At 44.2% G+C, this 17,025-nt stretch overlaps 1 protein-coding gene across 1 annotated transcript in view; it reads left to right on the top strand.

Annotated features, from left to right (window-relative positions):
* WDR19 (WD repeat domain 19) overlaps positions 1–17,025 on the top strand; it is a 94,055-nt gene that overhangs the window by 68,752 nt on the left and 8,278 nt on the right. Inside the window, exons 29-34 of the mRNA XM_044224494.1 lie at positions 7,317–7,394; positions 8,693–8,789; positions 10,599–10,723; positions 13,545–13,626; positions 15,423–15,573; positions 16,475–16,598. Coding sequence (XP_044080429.1) covers positions 7,317–7,394; positions 8,693–8,789; positions 10,599–10,723; positions 13,545–13,626; positions 15,423–15,573; positions 16,475–16,598 — 657 coding nt within the window. The remainder of the gene's footprint in view (positions 1–7,316; positions 7,395–8,692; positions 8,790–10,598; positions 10,724–13,544; positions 13,627–15,422; positions 15,574–16,474; positions 16,599–17,025) is intronic.

Raw genomic sequence — 17,025 nt, 5'->3', positions numbered from 1 at the left:
TCAATGGTGTCTGGATGGAAATAAATCAACTTACAAATCTTTTCTCTAATGGTTAGTGATTTTTAGTCCTATTTAAGAAATCATTGCCCATTCTATATGTTTTCTTCTAGAGATTTGATTGTTTTAGCTTTCTTATTTAGGCCTCTGCCTATCCTGAATTAACTTTCATATATGGTGTGAGGTAGGAGTCAGGAATCTTTTTTTCCCATATGGATATCTGGTTTGATCCAGCACCATTTATCAAAAGACTATTTTTTCCACACTGAATTATATACAGCATTTGTCATAGATGAAATGACCATTTTTGTGTAAGTCTGGTGTTGGATTCTATATTCTTTTCCATTGATTTGTCTCCCCTATACCACTACCACACTGTCTAAATTGTTGTGTTGTATGTATTCTTTACCATAATCTACTTTCTACCTCTTTGGATTTGCCTACTCTAGACATTATTATAAAGGGAACTATATATGTGACCTTTGTGTCTGGCATCTTTCTTTTTTTATGATTTTATTTATTTATTTGACAGAGAGAGAGATAAGTAGGGAAAGAGGCAGGCGGTGGGGAGGCAGGGGAAACGGGCTCCCCACTGAGCAGAGAGCCCGATGCGGGGCTCAATCCCAGGACCCTGGGATCATGACCTGAGCCATTTTCAAGGTTCAATTATGTTGTAGCATGTACTAATACTTCATTCGTTTTTATGGCTGAATAACATTCTGTTGTAGGACTCTACCACATTGTGTTTGGTAACATTTGGGTTGCTTCTGCTTTTGAGCTTTTATGAATAATGCTGCTGTTAGCATTTGTGTACAAGTTTTTGTGTCTGCTTGTGTTTTCATTTCTCTTGGGTATATACCTAGGAATTGCTAGGCCGTATGTTAGCTCTATGTTTAACATTTTGAGGAACTGCCCAACTGTTTCCCAAAGCAGCTAAACCATTTTACATTCCCAACATTGCACTGCAGTTTCTCTAACAGTCATTCCTTGACATTACTGAACATCTAGTTAGAATGCAAATTTCCCCATCTCCTGTATTCCCCACTAACTGGTAACTAAATCTAGATACTTGATCAGACATAGATTTGATATTTTTAGGAAAATGGCTTCATAAATGGTGCCATGTACTTCCTATTGCATCACGTCAGTAGGGTGTTTTTTTTTTTCCTTGTTAGGATTCGGTTTGTGTCTATTTTGGATCTATTTAGATTTTTTTAACTTAAATTCAGTTAGTCAGCATGTAGTGCATTATTAGTTTCATAGATAGAGTTCATTGATTCATCAGTCTTGTGTAATACCCCACACTCATACATCACATGCCCTCCTTCATGTGCATCACCCAGTACCTGATCCACCCCCCCGCCCTGCAGCAACCTGTTTCCTGTGCCTGAGAGTCTCGTATGGTTTGTCTCCCTCTCTGATTTCATCTTGTTTTATTTTTCCCTCCCTTCCCCCATGATCCTCTGTTCTTTCTTAAATTCTATATATGAGGCTTATATCCTAATCAGCTCAGGCTGCCGTAACAAAATACCACAGACGAGGTGACTTAAAAAACAAAAATTTATTTCTCACAGTTCTGGAGGCTGAGAAGGCTAAGGTCAAAGGGCCAGCCAGTTTGGTTCCTGTTGAGAGCTCTCTTCGAGGCTTGTAAGTGGCCACCTTCTTGCTATGTCCACATGTGGCCTTTCCAGGAGATCACTCTCCCTTCCTCTTTTCACGATACCACTGATCCCATCATAAGGGCCCGACCATCATCACTTCATCTAACTCTAATTATTCCCAGAGGCCCTGTCTTCACATACAATCACATTGTGGGGTAGGACGTCAACACATGAATTTGGGAGATACATGAACACTCCGTCTGTAATAGCCCATAATTTGTCATCTCTCTTTTTATGGTGTTAAGATCGATTATTGGATGTTGAAATGGTCAGCCCGATCCCCTCCATTGTAAGGTTTCCCATTGGCCTTTCACCTAATGATCTCAGCAGCCATTAATATTTATTACCTAGATCCGTTATTTCATGAGGGTTTGCAAAATGATGATATTTGATTATCATTCCTCCTGAATTCCACATCAGCTGTTTTGGTACACTAAGATAAAAGAAAAGGAGAATAAATGCTTGATTTTTTTCCCTTTGTTTACTAGTTTTGAGAATAATGAGTTGGTTTCCTAGCATCCTCCAAAGGTGACCTCCAGAGGTGCTCTCGTTTTTAATCATAATATGATATAGCCTGTATGTGTGTGTGTGTGTGTGTATCCAAGATATGAATTATGAGTGAATTATAATTTTGGGGGGGTTTTATTTTGTTTTAGATTCCACATATGAGTGAAATCATGTGGTATCTTTCTTTCTTGAACTTATTTCACTTAGCATATATTCCTCTGTGTGTGTGTGTGTGTGTGTGTGTGTGTGTGTGTGTGTAGACCAAATCTTCATTCATCCTTGTTTTCATACCTTGGCTATTGTAAATGCTGCAATGAACATAAGGGCACATTTCCTTTTTTTGGATTAGTGTTTTTGTATTCTTTGGATAAATACTGAGAAGTAGAATGGCTGGGGCATATGGTAGTTCTATACTTAATTTTTTGTGGCATCTGCATACTGTTTTCCATAGTGACTACACCAATTTAAAATCCCACCAACAGTGTACCAGGGTTCCCATTTCTCCACATCTTCTCCAACACTTGTTATTTCTTGTCTTTTTGATAATAACCATTCTGACAGGTGTTAGGTGATATCTCACTGTGGTTTTGATTTGCATTTTCCTTATAATTAGTGATGTGCAGTATTTTTCCAGTGCCTGTTGGTAATTTGTATGTCTTCTTTGGAGAAATATCTATTAAGATCCACTTACAAGCCCATTTTTTAATCAGGTTGGTTGGTTGTTGTTGAGTTGTATGGATTTTTTATATATATTTTGGAAATTAACCCCATATTGGATATAGAGTTTGCAAATATCTTCTCCCATTCAGCAGGTTTCCTTTTCCTTTTGGTAATGGTTTCCTCTGCTATGCAACCTTTTAGTTTGATGCAATACCATTTGTTTACTTTTACTTTTGTTTGCCTTGTCTTTGGAGTCAGATCTATAAAGACATCACTGAGACTGATGTCAAGGAGCTTACCCCTCTCTGTTTTCTTTTAGGAATTTTTATGGTTTCAGGTCTTGCATTCAATTCTTTAGTATATTTTGAGTTAGCTTTTGTGTATCGTGTATGAAAGTGATCTAGTTTCATTCTTTTCAATATGGCTTTCCAGTTTTCCCAACTTTGTGGCTGGAGTGGGGAGGGGAGCAGCGGGTGCACCTGTCTTGTTCACTTTTATTTTATGGTTTATTATTTTTTATTTATTTTTTAATTTTTTTTTTTAAAGAGAGAGCACAAGCACACAGTGGGCAGTGGGAGAGGGAAAGACAGAATCTCAAGCAGGCTCCACGCTCAGCATGGAGCCTAACACAGGGCTAGATCTCCTGACCCTGAGATCATGATCTGAGCTAAAATTAAGAGTCAGATGCTTAACCAACTGACCTACACAGGTGCTTCTCCCAACACTTCTATTAAAAAGACTGTTCTTTCTTCATCGTATGTTTTTGGCTCCTTTGTCCTAGGTTAATCCTCCCTATATGTGTGGGTTTACTTCTGGGCTCTCCACTCTGTTCCTTTAATCTGTGTGTCTGTTTTTGTACTAGTACCATACTGTTTTGATTACTGTAGCTTTTCGTATAATTTGAAATCAGGGACCACGATTCCTGCATGCAGCTTTCTTCTTTCTCAACATTGCTTTGGCTATTTGGGATTTTTTGTGGTTCCATACAAATTTTTAGAATTATTCTAGTTTTGTGAGGTATGCCATTGGAATTTTGATAGGTATCACACTGAGTATTAGATTGCTTTGGTTAATAGGGACATTTTTAACAATATTCTTCTAAGCCATGAGCATGGAATATCTTTCCATTTATCTGTGTCTTCTTCGGTTTCTCTCATCAGCGTCTTATGGTTTCAGTGTACAGGTCTTTCACCTGCTTGGTTAAATTCGTTGCTAGGTATTTTATTGTTTTTGATGTGGTTGTAAATTGAATTATTTTCTTAATTTCTCTTTCTTATATTTCATTAATAATGTATAGAAATGCAAGAAATTTTTGCATATTGATTATCCTGCAACATTTATTTATTAGTTCTAATGGTTTCTTGGTGGTTTTTTTTAGGGTTTTCTATTTATGGTATCGTGTCATCTGCAAACAGTGACACTTTAACTTCTTCCTTTCCAACTAGGACGCCTTTTCTTTCTTTTTCTTGCGTAATTGCTGTGGCCAGGTTCCATTTCTTGCCCCAGACCTGGAACCAGCCATTTCTCTAGGGAGTTCTGACTCCTTTCAATGAGAAATAGTTTTAGAGACCATAATTTGGGTGCTAGGAATATTCTGTTTCTAAGCCTTTCCAGTATAAATGTTGGCACTTTTTATTGTGACATAAAAATTAATATTTTCTAAAAGTATCTGAATTTGAAACTGCGGTAGAATTATTAGAGAATGGAAATTACTCTCTAGCCATCTACATTTATATCTATACATCTACATTTATATCTATACATCTACATTTTTAATTATAAAAGTAGTTACATTCTCTGGTTTTCTCTGCATATCCACAACATTTTCCAACACCTACTTCCTCCAGAAAGCTAGACTCAAGACTTCCAGCAGCTCTCCAGAATATATTTCCCGCCCTTCCTACCAAAGATGGACTGGGATTCTGGCCCCAAATTCATAAATCCAGAAAGGCTCTGATTTGCTTAGTTCAGATGGCCATTCCAAGATTAAACAACTAGTGGCCACAGGGATGGAATATCTTACTTTGGCAAACTGGGTTAAATTCCCACCCCTTGACATTCCCATTTATATGGTCATGGAGAATGGGGTCCTCTGAGGCACCAAAGTCCCACTAGAACCCATGGTTGAAAGGAAAGTGGGAGCATTTCTCAGAGAAGTCAGAGGAATCAATATCAGACAAAAGTGGTTTGAACATCACCTACCATTACATTTCTCCTTCAGATTAATAGTCCTCAAGCACAAGGACCCATTTCTTCATAGAGTGTTTAGCACATCATGGGCACTCAGTAAATATTTGCTGACTGAACACACGTTGGTTCCCAGCTCAGTGAATGCATTATATAGATGGTATAAATTCCCTTCCAACCCTCCATTCCTTTCCAACCTGAGACCCCCTCCTCTGACTTGAATTTTCTTATAATCTGTGCACTCTTACCTGCTGACCCCATAATTGAGAATATCTTAAAAATATTCATTCTTGGGGCGCCTGGGTGGCTCAGTGGGTTGGGCCGCTGCCTTCGGCTCGGGTCATGATCCCGGGGTCCTGGGATCGAGTCCCGCATCGGGCTCTCCGCTGAGTGGAGAGCCTGCTTTCCTCTCTCTCTGCCTGCCTCTCTGCCTACTTGTGATCTCTCTCTGTCAAGTAAATAAATAAAATCTTTAAAAAAAAAAAAAAATTCATTCTTCACCCACCCCTACCCCACCCCCCCATCCTCTACCCGTGAAGTTTCTGAAATACATTCTTGGTGTATGTGTGTTGATGTGGGTGTAGAAGAGCCCTAGTTGGGAATCATTACCTGAGTAAACCCATGAGATGGATGAGAAAGATGGGTCCGGTAGCTGGGTTGGGGGCCTTCCTGCCTCTCTGCAGTGAGCTTCTGGTTTCACCTCTCTGTAAACCTTTTCTACGAGGTCTCCACCAATCTCTTACTTGCTAAATACATGAGTTTCTTCTCAGTCTTTATTCCATGTTATGGCAGCATTTTATGCTATTACACTATACCTTTCTTGAAATTGTTACTCCCTTAGAACACTGCTTCTCCCATTACTTCTCAGATAGTCCTCTCTCAACCTCCTCCACTGACTCCTCTGCTTCTTAAATGTATGTGTTCCTCAGCATTCTGTCTCCATCCTCCTTTTAATTTTAATTCCGAGTGGCCACATCTGTTCCTTACTGCCTCTCCTTTCCATTTATCTTAACATTTTGGGTGTGCTCAATGCTCTGAAATTCAAATTTAACCAGGTGCCCTTATTTTCATTTGCTGTACCTGGCAACACCGTCTGCTTAGGACCAGTCCAAGCCCTTTAAGCTTAAGAGTATTAACTTCTTTAATCCTTAAAACAGTGCTGTGAGTTAGGTATTATTTTTATCCTCGTGGAGGTCCCAAGAGTCACCTGCTGAAGATCACACCGGTGATATTTTGACCTCAGGCAGGCTGACTCCAGAGACCTTGCTTTAACCTTGTCTCTGTACTGGCTGATTCACCATCCACCAGAGTCATCCACCAAAGCCATCAAGATGAGGAACTGTACAGGATTTCTCTTCCTTACAGCATCCCTTCCTTACAGCAGGCGTGAAAGCAGAGGCAACAGATTTATAAAAGCTTAGCTTTCTTATACTGACACACAAGCGTGTAGAAATTCTGCAGCCAAAAGAGCCTCTCCCCTCCACAGGTTCGCTACAATCCCTTGTCTACAAGGAACTTTCTAACTTCTCTTAATCCTTTCCCCTGAGGTGTAGCAAGCTAGGGCTGCTCTGGAGCTCCTATTGTTTCTTGGCTCACCCCTTTTTTTCTGGACACAAGACTCTGAAGCCTCCTATTCTTGTCAATAATTAATTATTCCTCCTATCTAAACCTAATACATTTCCTGTGGTCCATAATTTTTCCTAATCAACACCACACAACTCATGAGAGATTGAACTCTGACCTTCATGGAGGTGACTCTCACACCTGGGTCTCCAGGCTAGCGTCCTCTCCCAAACTCCACCCACGCTTCCAGCCGCCTGCCCTCTTCTGGGCCCCAGTGGCCATACTTTTCCTGCTTTTGGACTTCAGTTGGCCACGGACAGGTGCATTTCCTTGGGGAATGCTGGAGATGCAGTGCTTGATGCTATGCTGTTGCAGAAGGCCCAGTTCCTATGCTCAAGACCCTATTATCTAGATGTCATAGTCACTTACCTTAAGGAAGTTTTTACCGAAACATTCAAGAAGTGTATTGTGTGTGTGAAAAAAAAAATGGCCTTTTAATATAGCAACTTAGAGAATCTATAGCTTCGAAGGATAGACTTTTATTATTGGAGACTATAAATGAAATAAGAAAGATCCTGAATTTATATCCTGTCAGGCACTTGACTTCAGGTATTTTTACAATTTTTTTTTTATTCCATTTCCTTAGCCCAAGATTATTTGTCTCCCCCCAGTTCCCCTTCCTTTCTAGTTTTAAGATGCCGAATTATGGTTTCTTTATGGTTTCTTTCTCTTCCTAAACAGGTTGGTCAGGCCAAAGATGAACTGCTGACCAGCCAGCTGATAGACCACCTGATGGGAGAGAGTGACGGCATGCCGAAGGTACCAGAAATGCCATTTGGATTTTACGGAGTTTAGTTATGATCTGACTTTATTCTGCCCTGTTTTTACCTACTATGGCTTCTTGAATTTTCTGTCTGAATACAGCTTGAGGTCGGCTAGACAGACCGTGCATTTTAGAGGCTATTGAATATATTCGTTCTTTGAAATTGGCACGGCCACCTGTGCGATAGACGCAACCCTCCCCCTCAAGATAACAGTTTTTACCACCCACAGTTTTCCTCAAAGGTTAAAGGTTATATTTGTTCTGGGAACTATGAAAAATATTATTAGAACTATGAGTTAGCATTAATCCCTAAAAATCATATACTTTGCTCATATTTCAAAAGATATGGGAATGAATAGCGATCATATTTAGCATGAAAGTAACTCACTGTAAATATAAAGGAGAAATAAATTATTAAGAAAATATTTTCAAAGTATGTGACTTGGGAGTTCATGCAGACATCAGTTTTCTTCCAGTCCTGATGAGGATGGTCTCCTTTGAGAATACCCTTGAGCTTTTCTTCCCTTTTGCTTTGATGTTTGAGGTGATTTTCTTGTGAAGGAAGTCAAGTTACTGATTTGGAGAGAAGGTGCCAGAATGTCCTAGCCGGAGAGGATTATAGAGCAAACATGATCCCCGAGTCCATTTCCAGTGTTTCACAGATAGAGACACGGAGACCCAGGGGAGAGTAAGTTAACCCGCCAAAGGTTAAACTCTTCAACTCTTACCAGCCTGCTCACCTGATGTCCACTTATTCTAATAACCAGGAAACCAGCGTAGGAGATTGTCTGGAGGTGAAGAGAATGAGAATAAGAAATAGTCAAAGGCCAGAGTTTTTTGTGGACCAGTGAAATTGATATGGGTATAGCAGTTTTTGAAATTTTATGAAGTTGGTACATCATATGAGAACACATTTGGATTCCAAGCACACAGGAGAAAACTCTGTGGGGGGAGAGTTAGGAATACAGACTCTGAAGCCCCATCACTGCGGCTTGATCCCAGCTCTGGAAAGGCCCTCTTGGGTTCGTTTCTCATCAGTGCAATTAGCATATAGCCGTGCTTTTCTCCCAGGGAGGGCATGAGGTTTAAACACATTAATAGTTCTCAAGTACTGAAAATACGACCTGGTGCATATTAAACTATGAATAAATACTGGATAAATAAATGCTTTATTCAATGGAATTTTTTTTTAAAAAGAGTATCCAAAGTGGATTTAACAGAAATGCAAAATTGTAGGTATTTCTCCCGTTCACTAGTGAAGACAGTGACGTTTCTGTAACGGTTTGCATGTTAGGACGCCAAGTACCTGTTCCGCTTGTACATGGCCTTGAAGCAGTACCGGGAAGCGGCTCGCACCGCCATCATCATCGCCAGAGAAGAGCAGTCCGCGGGTAGGTCCGGGCTTCGTGTTTTTCCCAGATTCAAGGAGTGGAATCAAGCTCCAGCCCCTTTGCTGCGCAGGAAGTAGTAGCCCTTTTCTAATCTGGGTTTGCTCTGAAGCCGGAAGACTGGGGAAAGGACCGTTTCTGGGTCCGAGGGAAGTGAGACGGTGCCCCATCACGGAGTACCTCCGCTGACGCCTTCTGTTGACCACGCCACGTCCTCTCCCCTTCATGGCCTCGCAGCTCCTGGTCCTGGACGGCGACCTCCCCGCCCTCGCTGGCCCGCAGCCCCTCCCCTACACTGTGCACTTTCCTTCCGTCCCATGTGTTTGGCTTGAACAACAGGAAAGATACTAGAAGATGGGAGATGATGTAGCATTAGAATTGATCTCGTTCGGAATAGCATGCAGGGACCGTTGATAGAACCTCCAGGACACGGGGCACCTGGGTGGCTCCATGGGTTAAAGCCTCTGCCTTCAGGTCAGGTCATGATCCCAGTGTGCTGGGATCGAGCCCCGCATTGGTCTCCGCTCAGCGGGGAGCCTGTTTCTCCCTCTCCCTCTGCCTGCCTCTTTGCCTACTTATGATCTCTGTCAAATAAATAAATAAATAAATCTTTAAACAAACAAACAAACAAACAAAAAACCTCCAGGACAGTTCCATTCTCTCACTTACATGCTCTCGAAATATTATTGACGAAGAGAATGAGTCTGACATCTTCCCTAGTTTGCGCAGGCTGATTCTTTTAGATGTTCATAAATACAGAACACGGTTTTGGAAAATATGGAGTTAAGTCAATTATTACTGATCTAACACCTGCTGCAGGGTACATGGCGGGGGCTCAGGACTCGGGAGACTGGTTCCACCCTTAGGGAGTCCTGACTTGCTGGGGGAGACAGAGAGCAGATTCAGAGCTGTTGTGCAGGCCAAGAAGTGCCAGAGTGGGAAGGAAACCCATTAGAAGGGCATGGGGACAGGGATCCCCCTCATCCTGAGGGTGGGGGACATGGGGAGCTGGAGGATGGAGATGAGAGAAGACAATAGAAGTTTCAGCTGAGCATCGACAGGCTGAGCTGGCCGGAGATGAGGGAGGGAGGGGGGTGCAGGGGGGACGGCAGCAGGGGACACAGGAGCTCCGTCCGTGGCACGGGGTAGGGGGAGGGCAAAGTCGGGTTAGGATGGTAGGCGGAGGCAGATCCTGAAGGGTTCAGGTCCTTGGCTCAGGAATTGGCCGTCAATCCCTAAGGCCCTTGGAGGGTTTTTATGTTGGAGTGTGAACTCCAGGTCTTTCCAAGAACACTCTGACGTCAGAGTGGAGGCAGAACAGAGGAATACCGATGCTGCTGCGGAGGGATGGAGAGATGGCGAGAAGCATTAAATGGGCCTGGGGCCAGGCTGGATTTGGAAGACTTAGAAGGCTGACCCCAAACTTGATGACCCATTGGCTTTGGGGGCGGATGGTGTCCTTAGGAAGAGGGAAATGTGTCGGCTGACACCATTTTCTCTCTGAGGGACCATCTGGATATTCGTACCAAGAGTTACTGCAGGAAGAACTACTATGCTCCTTTATATAAGAAATTATGAGGATATTGCTAATAACAAAATCTTACGAAACAAGGGCCACGTTGTGAGGAACACCGGGTGATGTATGGAGTACTGAGTCCCTGTATTGTATACCTGAAACAAATATTACGGTCTGTGTTTGCTAACTGGAATTTATATAAAACCTTTAAAAGAATAAAATAAAATGAGGGCCCACAGAAAGGCCTCAGATTTCATCCTTTGCAATAATGTCATTTTGCCACCTTTTTTTTCTAGGAAACTATCGGAATGCACACGACGTTCTCTTTAGCATGTATGCAGAACTCAAATCCCAGAAGATCAAAATTCCCTCTGAGATGGCCACCAACCTCATGATCCTGCACAGCTACATCCTAGTGAAGGTGAGACCCTTTGAGGGACTTGGGACATAATCTGCCAAGGGAGGTTTTCACCTGAAGGGATTTCTTATGGGCACCTCTCCGTTGGATTAGAGTGAGTTTCTAGATCTCTGTTGTTAAGTAGAAAACAGCAACATACAGGATAATTATATAGTCTGCTACCCGTTGGGTGCAAAAGGGTTAAGAATAAGAATGAATATATATTTGTTGCAAATAAAATTAGAAATAGACTCAAAGTCTTGCTAGCAAAAGTAGTTTGCTAACGGGAACGCGACATGACAGCCATCATCCCCATTGAGGGGACAAGAGGGAAAGCAGGTTTCTCGGTGGATGTATTTCTACCTTGTCTTGATTTTGAAGCATGTAAATAGATTACCTAGTCAAAGAAAAATTTACTTAAGACATTTTCATCTAACCAAAGTTTACTAGTTTATTAGTTCTAACATGGTAGATTTTATACAATTCTACAGTTTTTAATACTATTTAGTTTCTGAGTATAAAAATGGTACATATTCATGGAGAAAATTTAGAGAATGTAGAAAAGTGTAATGAAAAAGTAACTGACCCTTTAAGTCCATCACCAGATAGAACAGCTATTAACTTTGTGCTGTGTATATCCTCTATACTTGGTAAATACACGTATGCACTAATTTTTTTTACCACATTAAGATTATATTTATGTCCAGTTGTGTATTCTGTCTTTTCAATTAATAATTTTTCTTTGAAGACTTTTTTTATTTGATAGAGGGAGAGACAGCAGGAGAGAGAGAGGGAGAAGCAGGCTCCCCGCTGAGCAAGGAGCCAGATGTGGGACTCGATCCCAGGACCCTGAGATTATGACCTGAGCCAAAGTCAGAGGCTTTAACCTACTGAGCCACCCAGGCACCCCTCAATTAGTAAATCTTAATAAAAACAAACTATAGCATTCAAACCTCAAATACTCATATTGCAATTTACATAAAAGTTATGTGTAAATTGATGTGAATTTTGTAATATATTTATACACATATCTTTATAAAGATACAGACAGAATCCAACTCACATATTTTTCTAAATTTTCATTATATCAAAGTACATCTTCCCATATTAATGCCAATTTGGTTTCCAGTCCAGTCCCCAAGATCTTAATCTTGACAGTACCTAGGATAGAGGAGGCGTGTTATGAATGACTAATCCTAATTATGATCTCTACCAGTGCTGTCCAGAACTTTCTACAGTGTCGTAGGTGCCAATGTCTGGGCTTCCCCATATGGTAGCCAGCAGCCTGGCTATGGAGACCGGAAATACAGCTGGTGCAAATGAGAAACTACATTTTTTTATTTTATATAATTTTAATTTTAAAATTTAAATAGCCATATATGGCTAGTGGCTACCATATTCGGCCGCACAGTTCTTTAACACTGATGGTAAGGAAGATTTCTGGCTTGTAGCCCTGGAGAGTACATTTCTCTTCAGAGTAGCAGAAGGATCCCTTCTCTCATGTGGAAAGGAGTGGGAAGGGAGAAGGGCGGGCTCTCTCATCTGCAGACATGAGTGGCGGGGCCATGTACTGTGGGCACAGAATCCAGCAGAACGGCGCTTCTGGGGGTGGAAGTCAGGGAATCCTACACAGCCCTCCGGGACCAGGGCTTTCTACCACCCTAAGGCACAGGGATGGTGCTCAAGCCTTTTTCTTTTCATCCGGCCCCGAGAGCCGGCCCATCCCTGGCAGAGGACCGACCGGGCACCCTCTTCCCCTCCCACTGAAGGGCACCCCGGGACTCTTCCCCATTTGCTGTAGTTCTCGACTCTTCTGAAAGTACCACCCTTTCTCAAGATTTTTAACTGCTCATGGTGTCAGAAGGGAAACTGTGAAACCTTTTCCAGTAAGAATACATTGACATAAAAATGTCCCAGGCATCTTTGAGCCAAAGACTGAAGAAAGTCAGCCACGCTTCAGGGGCTATCAAGACCACTTTGGTGGGTGCTTCCTCCCAGAGCGGGGGCAGGGATTTGGGCTTAGGGACAGCCCGGGACCTTGGTGTCTTCATGATGGAGCTGGGCTGTCTGAGGCCCAGGGAGTCAGCAGAGGACAAGCTGCAAGGGAGTCCCTCCCCCTTCTAGTATTTACCAGGTAGCGGTGCTCAGGAAATGACGCCATCAGCCGTTGCTTAGACCTGATGCCTGGGAGTTACTCTCCGCTCACGCTGCACGTTCTCACCAAATACCAACCAGTTCTGCCTCCTATGGCTCTACTTCTCTCCACCCCCACCCCGAGCCCACAACAGACCCCCCCCTCCCACCTCTGGGGGCTGCCCCATCTCGCTGGATGATACGGCGACATCATTCCTCCGCCCTGTTGGCTCTCCAAGCCTCCTCTCATCTATGCGTCAAGGCCCCCCTCATACTCAGTACTCCCCCAATCTCAGGCCTTCCGGCCGCCGCTGCCCCCTTGCCCTCTTCCTTTAAAAGCTCATCCTCTCTTTCTGCCTGAAAGACTTGGCTCTCAGGTCTCACAACAACTTGGTAAAGTTGGCATTATTAGCGCTCTGAAAATGGCCTGTAAGAGCTGGATCAGGGATTTGAACTCATGCCACGTGGTCTGGGGCAAAGTAAAAAGCAGAGCGTAGAGCGGGGGTAAGGTCAGTGAGGCCACAGGGTCAGGCGGCACTGCTGGAAGGAGATACGGAGAAGAACTCCCAAGTGCCTTAAGCCAAGTAGGCCTGCGAGGATCATGGGACAGCTCGTTCAGGATCATAATGAAGGAGTTAATTATGTGGGGGAATAAAGCATGAATTAGGGTTAATCAAAATCTCTTAAGAGCAACATGCGTCATTTATTTCAGATTCACGTGAAAAGTGGCGATCATATGAAAGGGGCACGTATGCTTATCCGGGTGGCCAACAACATCAGCAAGTTCCCATCACGTACGTACTGTTAAGAAGGACCTGTCCCCCACGTGTGGACCTCAGTGTGGCACTGTAAGATTGACAGTCACTAACCCCTCCAGCCACTGTTCTCTACACAGATTAACTCATTTACTCCTCACACCCACCCCAGCAAGTAGTCTAATGGGACCCCAAGACCACCCCCAAGTTCACTAGGACTCACACAATGCAACCCACAGTCGTGCCAGAGGCTAACATTTATTACAGCAAAGGAATACAAACCCAGAGCAGCAAATGCAAAAGGCACATGCACGGGGCGAGGTGTGGGTGAGAACCAGGTGCTTGTTTCCGAGTCCCCTCCAGCAGAGTCACACGGGACGCACTCCTCCAGCAGTGAGGTGTGTGACAACACATGTAAAGTGTGTCTACCATATGCGCTCATGAGAGGCTCAGGGCCCAGGGCTTGTACCGGGGGCTGTCAGATTCCCAGAAAGCAGATGTTCAGCGTAAACCACACTGTTTGTGCAAAGAGTTCAGGTACAGTGAGCCACTCTAACCTGGAAATGGGGGGGAGCCTGGCTGGCTCAGTGGGTTAAGCCGCTGCCTTCGGCTCAGGTCATGATCCCAGGGTCCTGAGATCGAGTCCCGCATCAGGCTCTCTGCTCAGCAGGGGGCCTGCTTCCCTCTCTCTCTCTCTGCCTGCCTCTCCGTCTACTTGTGATTTCTCTCTGTCAAATAAATAAAATCTTCAAAATGCAAACTATTTAAAAAAAAAAAAAAAACTACACCCGTGGGCACTATTGTTTTCTCTGTTTTACCGGAGAAGCAAACAGAGGGGAAAGAAGTGAAGTACACTTGCCCAAGACCACACTGTTCAGCTAGTAAGTCTGACCCTGTCCTCAGCCAGGCCACCGCCGCTACGGAAGTTCCCCTCATTCTTAGCGACATGTCATTCTAACATTCTTCAGTTAACAGACGTCCTCACGCTCTGTGTCGGGGGTCAACAAAGTCTTTCCGCAAAGGTACAGTTGTCAACTGTCTGGGGCTTCGTGGACCATAACGTCTGTCACAGCTACTGTTTTTACATAAACCGTACAGAAATGAATGCGTATGGGTGTGTTCCAACGGAATTTTACTTTTTTGGGATGCTGACATTTGAATCTCATATTATTTTCACATGTCACAAAATATTTTTCTTTTGATTTTTTTCAACCATTTAAAAACATAAAGGCCACTCTTAGCCCATGAGCCATACAAAAACAGAGGGCCCGATTTGGTCCACAGGTCAGAATTCACCAACCCCTCCTCTGTACCTGTCTTCTTTTTTGTTACATGAAAACGACTCCACAATTAATTGTATACCATGCTGGCTAAGGGAGCAGTAGGGAACAGACACTGGTAGGGCCTTTCTAGAAAGCAATTTGGCAATCTGTGCTAAGAGCATTTTTTAAAAAGTCCTGTTCTTTGATCCAGTAATCCACCTTCTGGTATCTGTCCTGAAGAGAGAGACACACGCCGAGGTCAGTGCATAAACTTACTAATCTGCCTGACCATTCACGGGCAGTCCTGTCACACACAGAAACACATCTCTGGTTTGGGAGGATACATGCGAAGGGGGACCTCAAGGGAGTGCAGGTCCGGGTGCTCCAAGGAAAAACACAGTATAATCACAGGGAAGATACTCTGATGCGCCCCCTTGCCTCATGAAACAGGTCCTACCTGGTTCTTTGCCAGGAAGAGCAAACTTAGAGGTGCGATCGTGTTGTCCTCCTGAATGGGGACAGAGTCGGGACAGCAGAAGCACTGGGCTTCCTGCCCTCCCGTGTGTATTGCAGACATTGTGCCGATCCTGACGTCCACGGTGATCGAGTGTCACCGAGCAGGCCTGAAGAACTCCGCTTTCAGCTTCGCGGCCATGCTGATGCGGCCCGAGTACCGCAACAAGATCGACGCCAAATACAAGAAGAAGATCGAGGCCATGGTCAGGTAGGCAGGGACAGCTGCTTCCATGGTCTCACCGTGTCTCACAGATGCAGTTTTCAGACTCTGCCTGCTTGGGTGCGGCTCAGGGAGAGAATGGACTGGGGTGGCCATTAGGACTGTATTGAGCTACCAGCAGCAGAAAACCCAACAATGGCTTGAAAAACTCAGGATTTCCTTGACTCTTAAACAGAGTGTCATGGTTCAGGCCTGCTGTGTCCTGGTGGCAGCAAGGAGAGAACCCTCAGTCTTCCAGCTTTGTATCAGGGGCACAGAAGTGTCCTCCTCGTGGAGAGTGGGGGGGCAGTGGGGGGGGCGTTAGAGCACATTCATCCCGACCGTCCAGGGCCACTGTGGCCTGGGCCCCAGCTCGGAAGAGACGCTAGTCATTCTATCCCCACGTGAGGCTCCTCTCCAGCTGGGGGGTCGAATATGGTAACTGCTAGCCATGTGTGGCTATTTAAATTTAAATCAAATTAAATCAAATTTAAAACTCAGTTTCTCACACTCTCCGGATTTCAAGTGCTCGGAAGTTTCACGTGGCTCCCAGCTGCCACACTGGAGAGCGCGGGAACACTGCCAGGGCCACAGGCACTTCGGTGGCACAGCCCTGGATAGCCTTGACCACTTCAGTCCACGAAGGGGAGAGACGGGGGGAAGAAGCGGGCTTACCCCATCAGTGGAATCCGTGGCACAGGAAGAGGGGAGAAAGCACGAGCCACCCATGTTCTGTGCTATTTACTATGCTGCAAACTCCAGCCCCCACATGTGGCCTGGATGACGCGACACTTTAACCCCTCACTTCCTCTCCCTCCGCCCTGAGCGGGAGTGCAGGCTGATGGGAGCTTCTCCAGCCGCAGACCCCGCCTGTGCAGAAGTAGGCATGTTACGTGATCCTCTCTCACAGGAGACCCGATACCTCCGAGACAGAAGAGCCCACAACCCCGTGTCCATTCTGTGAATTTCTTCTCCCCGAGTGTGAACTGCTCTGTCCTGGATGTAAAAATAACATCCCGTATTGCATTGCAACAGTAAGTTTGTAATACGTATGTCTTTATATATATGTATTTATAGTCCATTTGAATACTTGATGTGTAAAAAGCACACTTGGCAATCAGATGGTCCCTGGGCTTAAATCCTTCTGCCACTTTACTGGCTCTGTGATCCTCTGCAATTTGCTTTACGTTGCTAGGTCCAACCGTAACAGCGCCTGCCCACTGAGAGAAACTGCAGGCTGATGACAGGACATATGTGAAGCCTCAGTGCTCTACCTGGCATACTGAATAAGTGGTGGCTTTTATTATTCGTTTGAATATTAAGACCTTGTAGAAAAACTTTTGAAGATGTTTTTGAGAAAGAGAGAATATATGCACATGTGGGGAGCGGGGGAAGGAGCAGAGGAGGAGGGACAGCTGACTCCACGGTGAGCACGAGCCCGACGCAGGGTTCCCAGGGCTC

This window comes from Neovison vison, chromosome 11, assembly GCF_020171115.1.
Source record: "Neovison vison isolate M4711 chromosome 11, ASM_NN_V1, whole genome shotgun sequence".
Classification (NCBI taxonomy): Eukaryota; Metazoa; Chordata; class Mammalia; order Carnivora; family Mustelidae; genus Neogale; species Neogale vison.
This window is presented reverse-complemented; position numbering and strand designations above follow the sequence as displayed.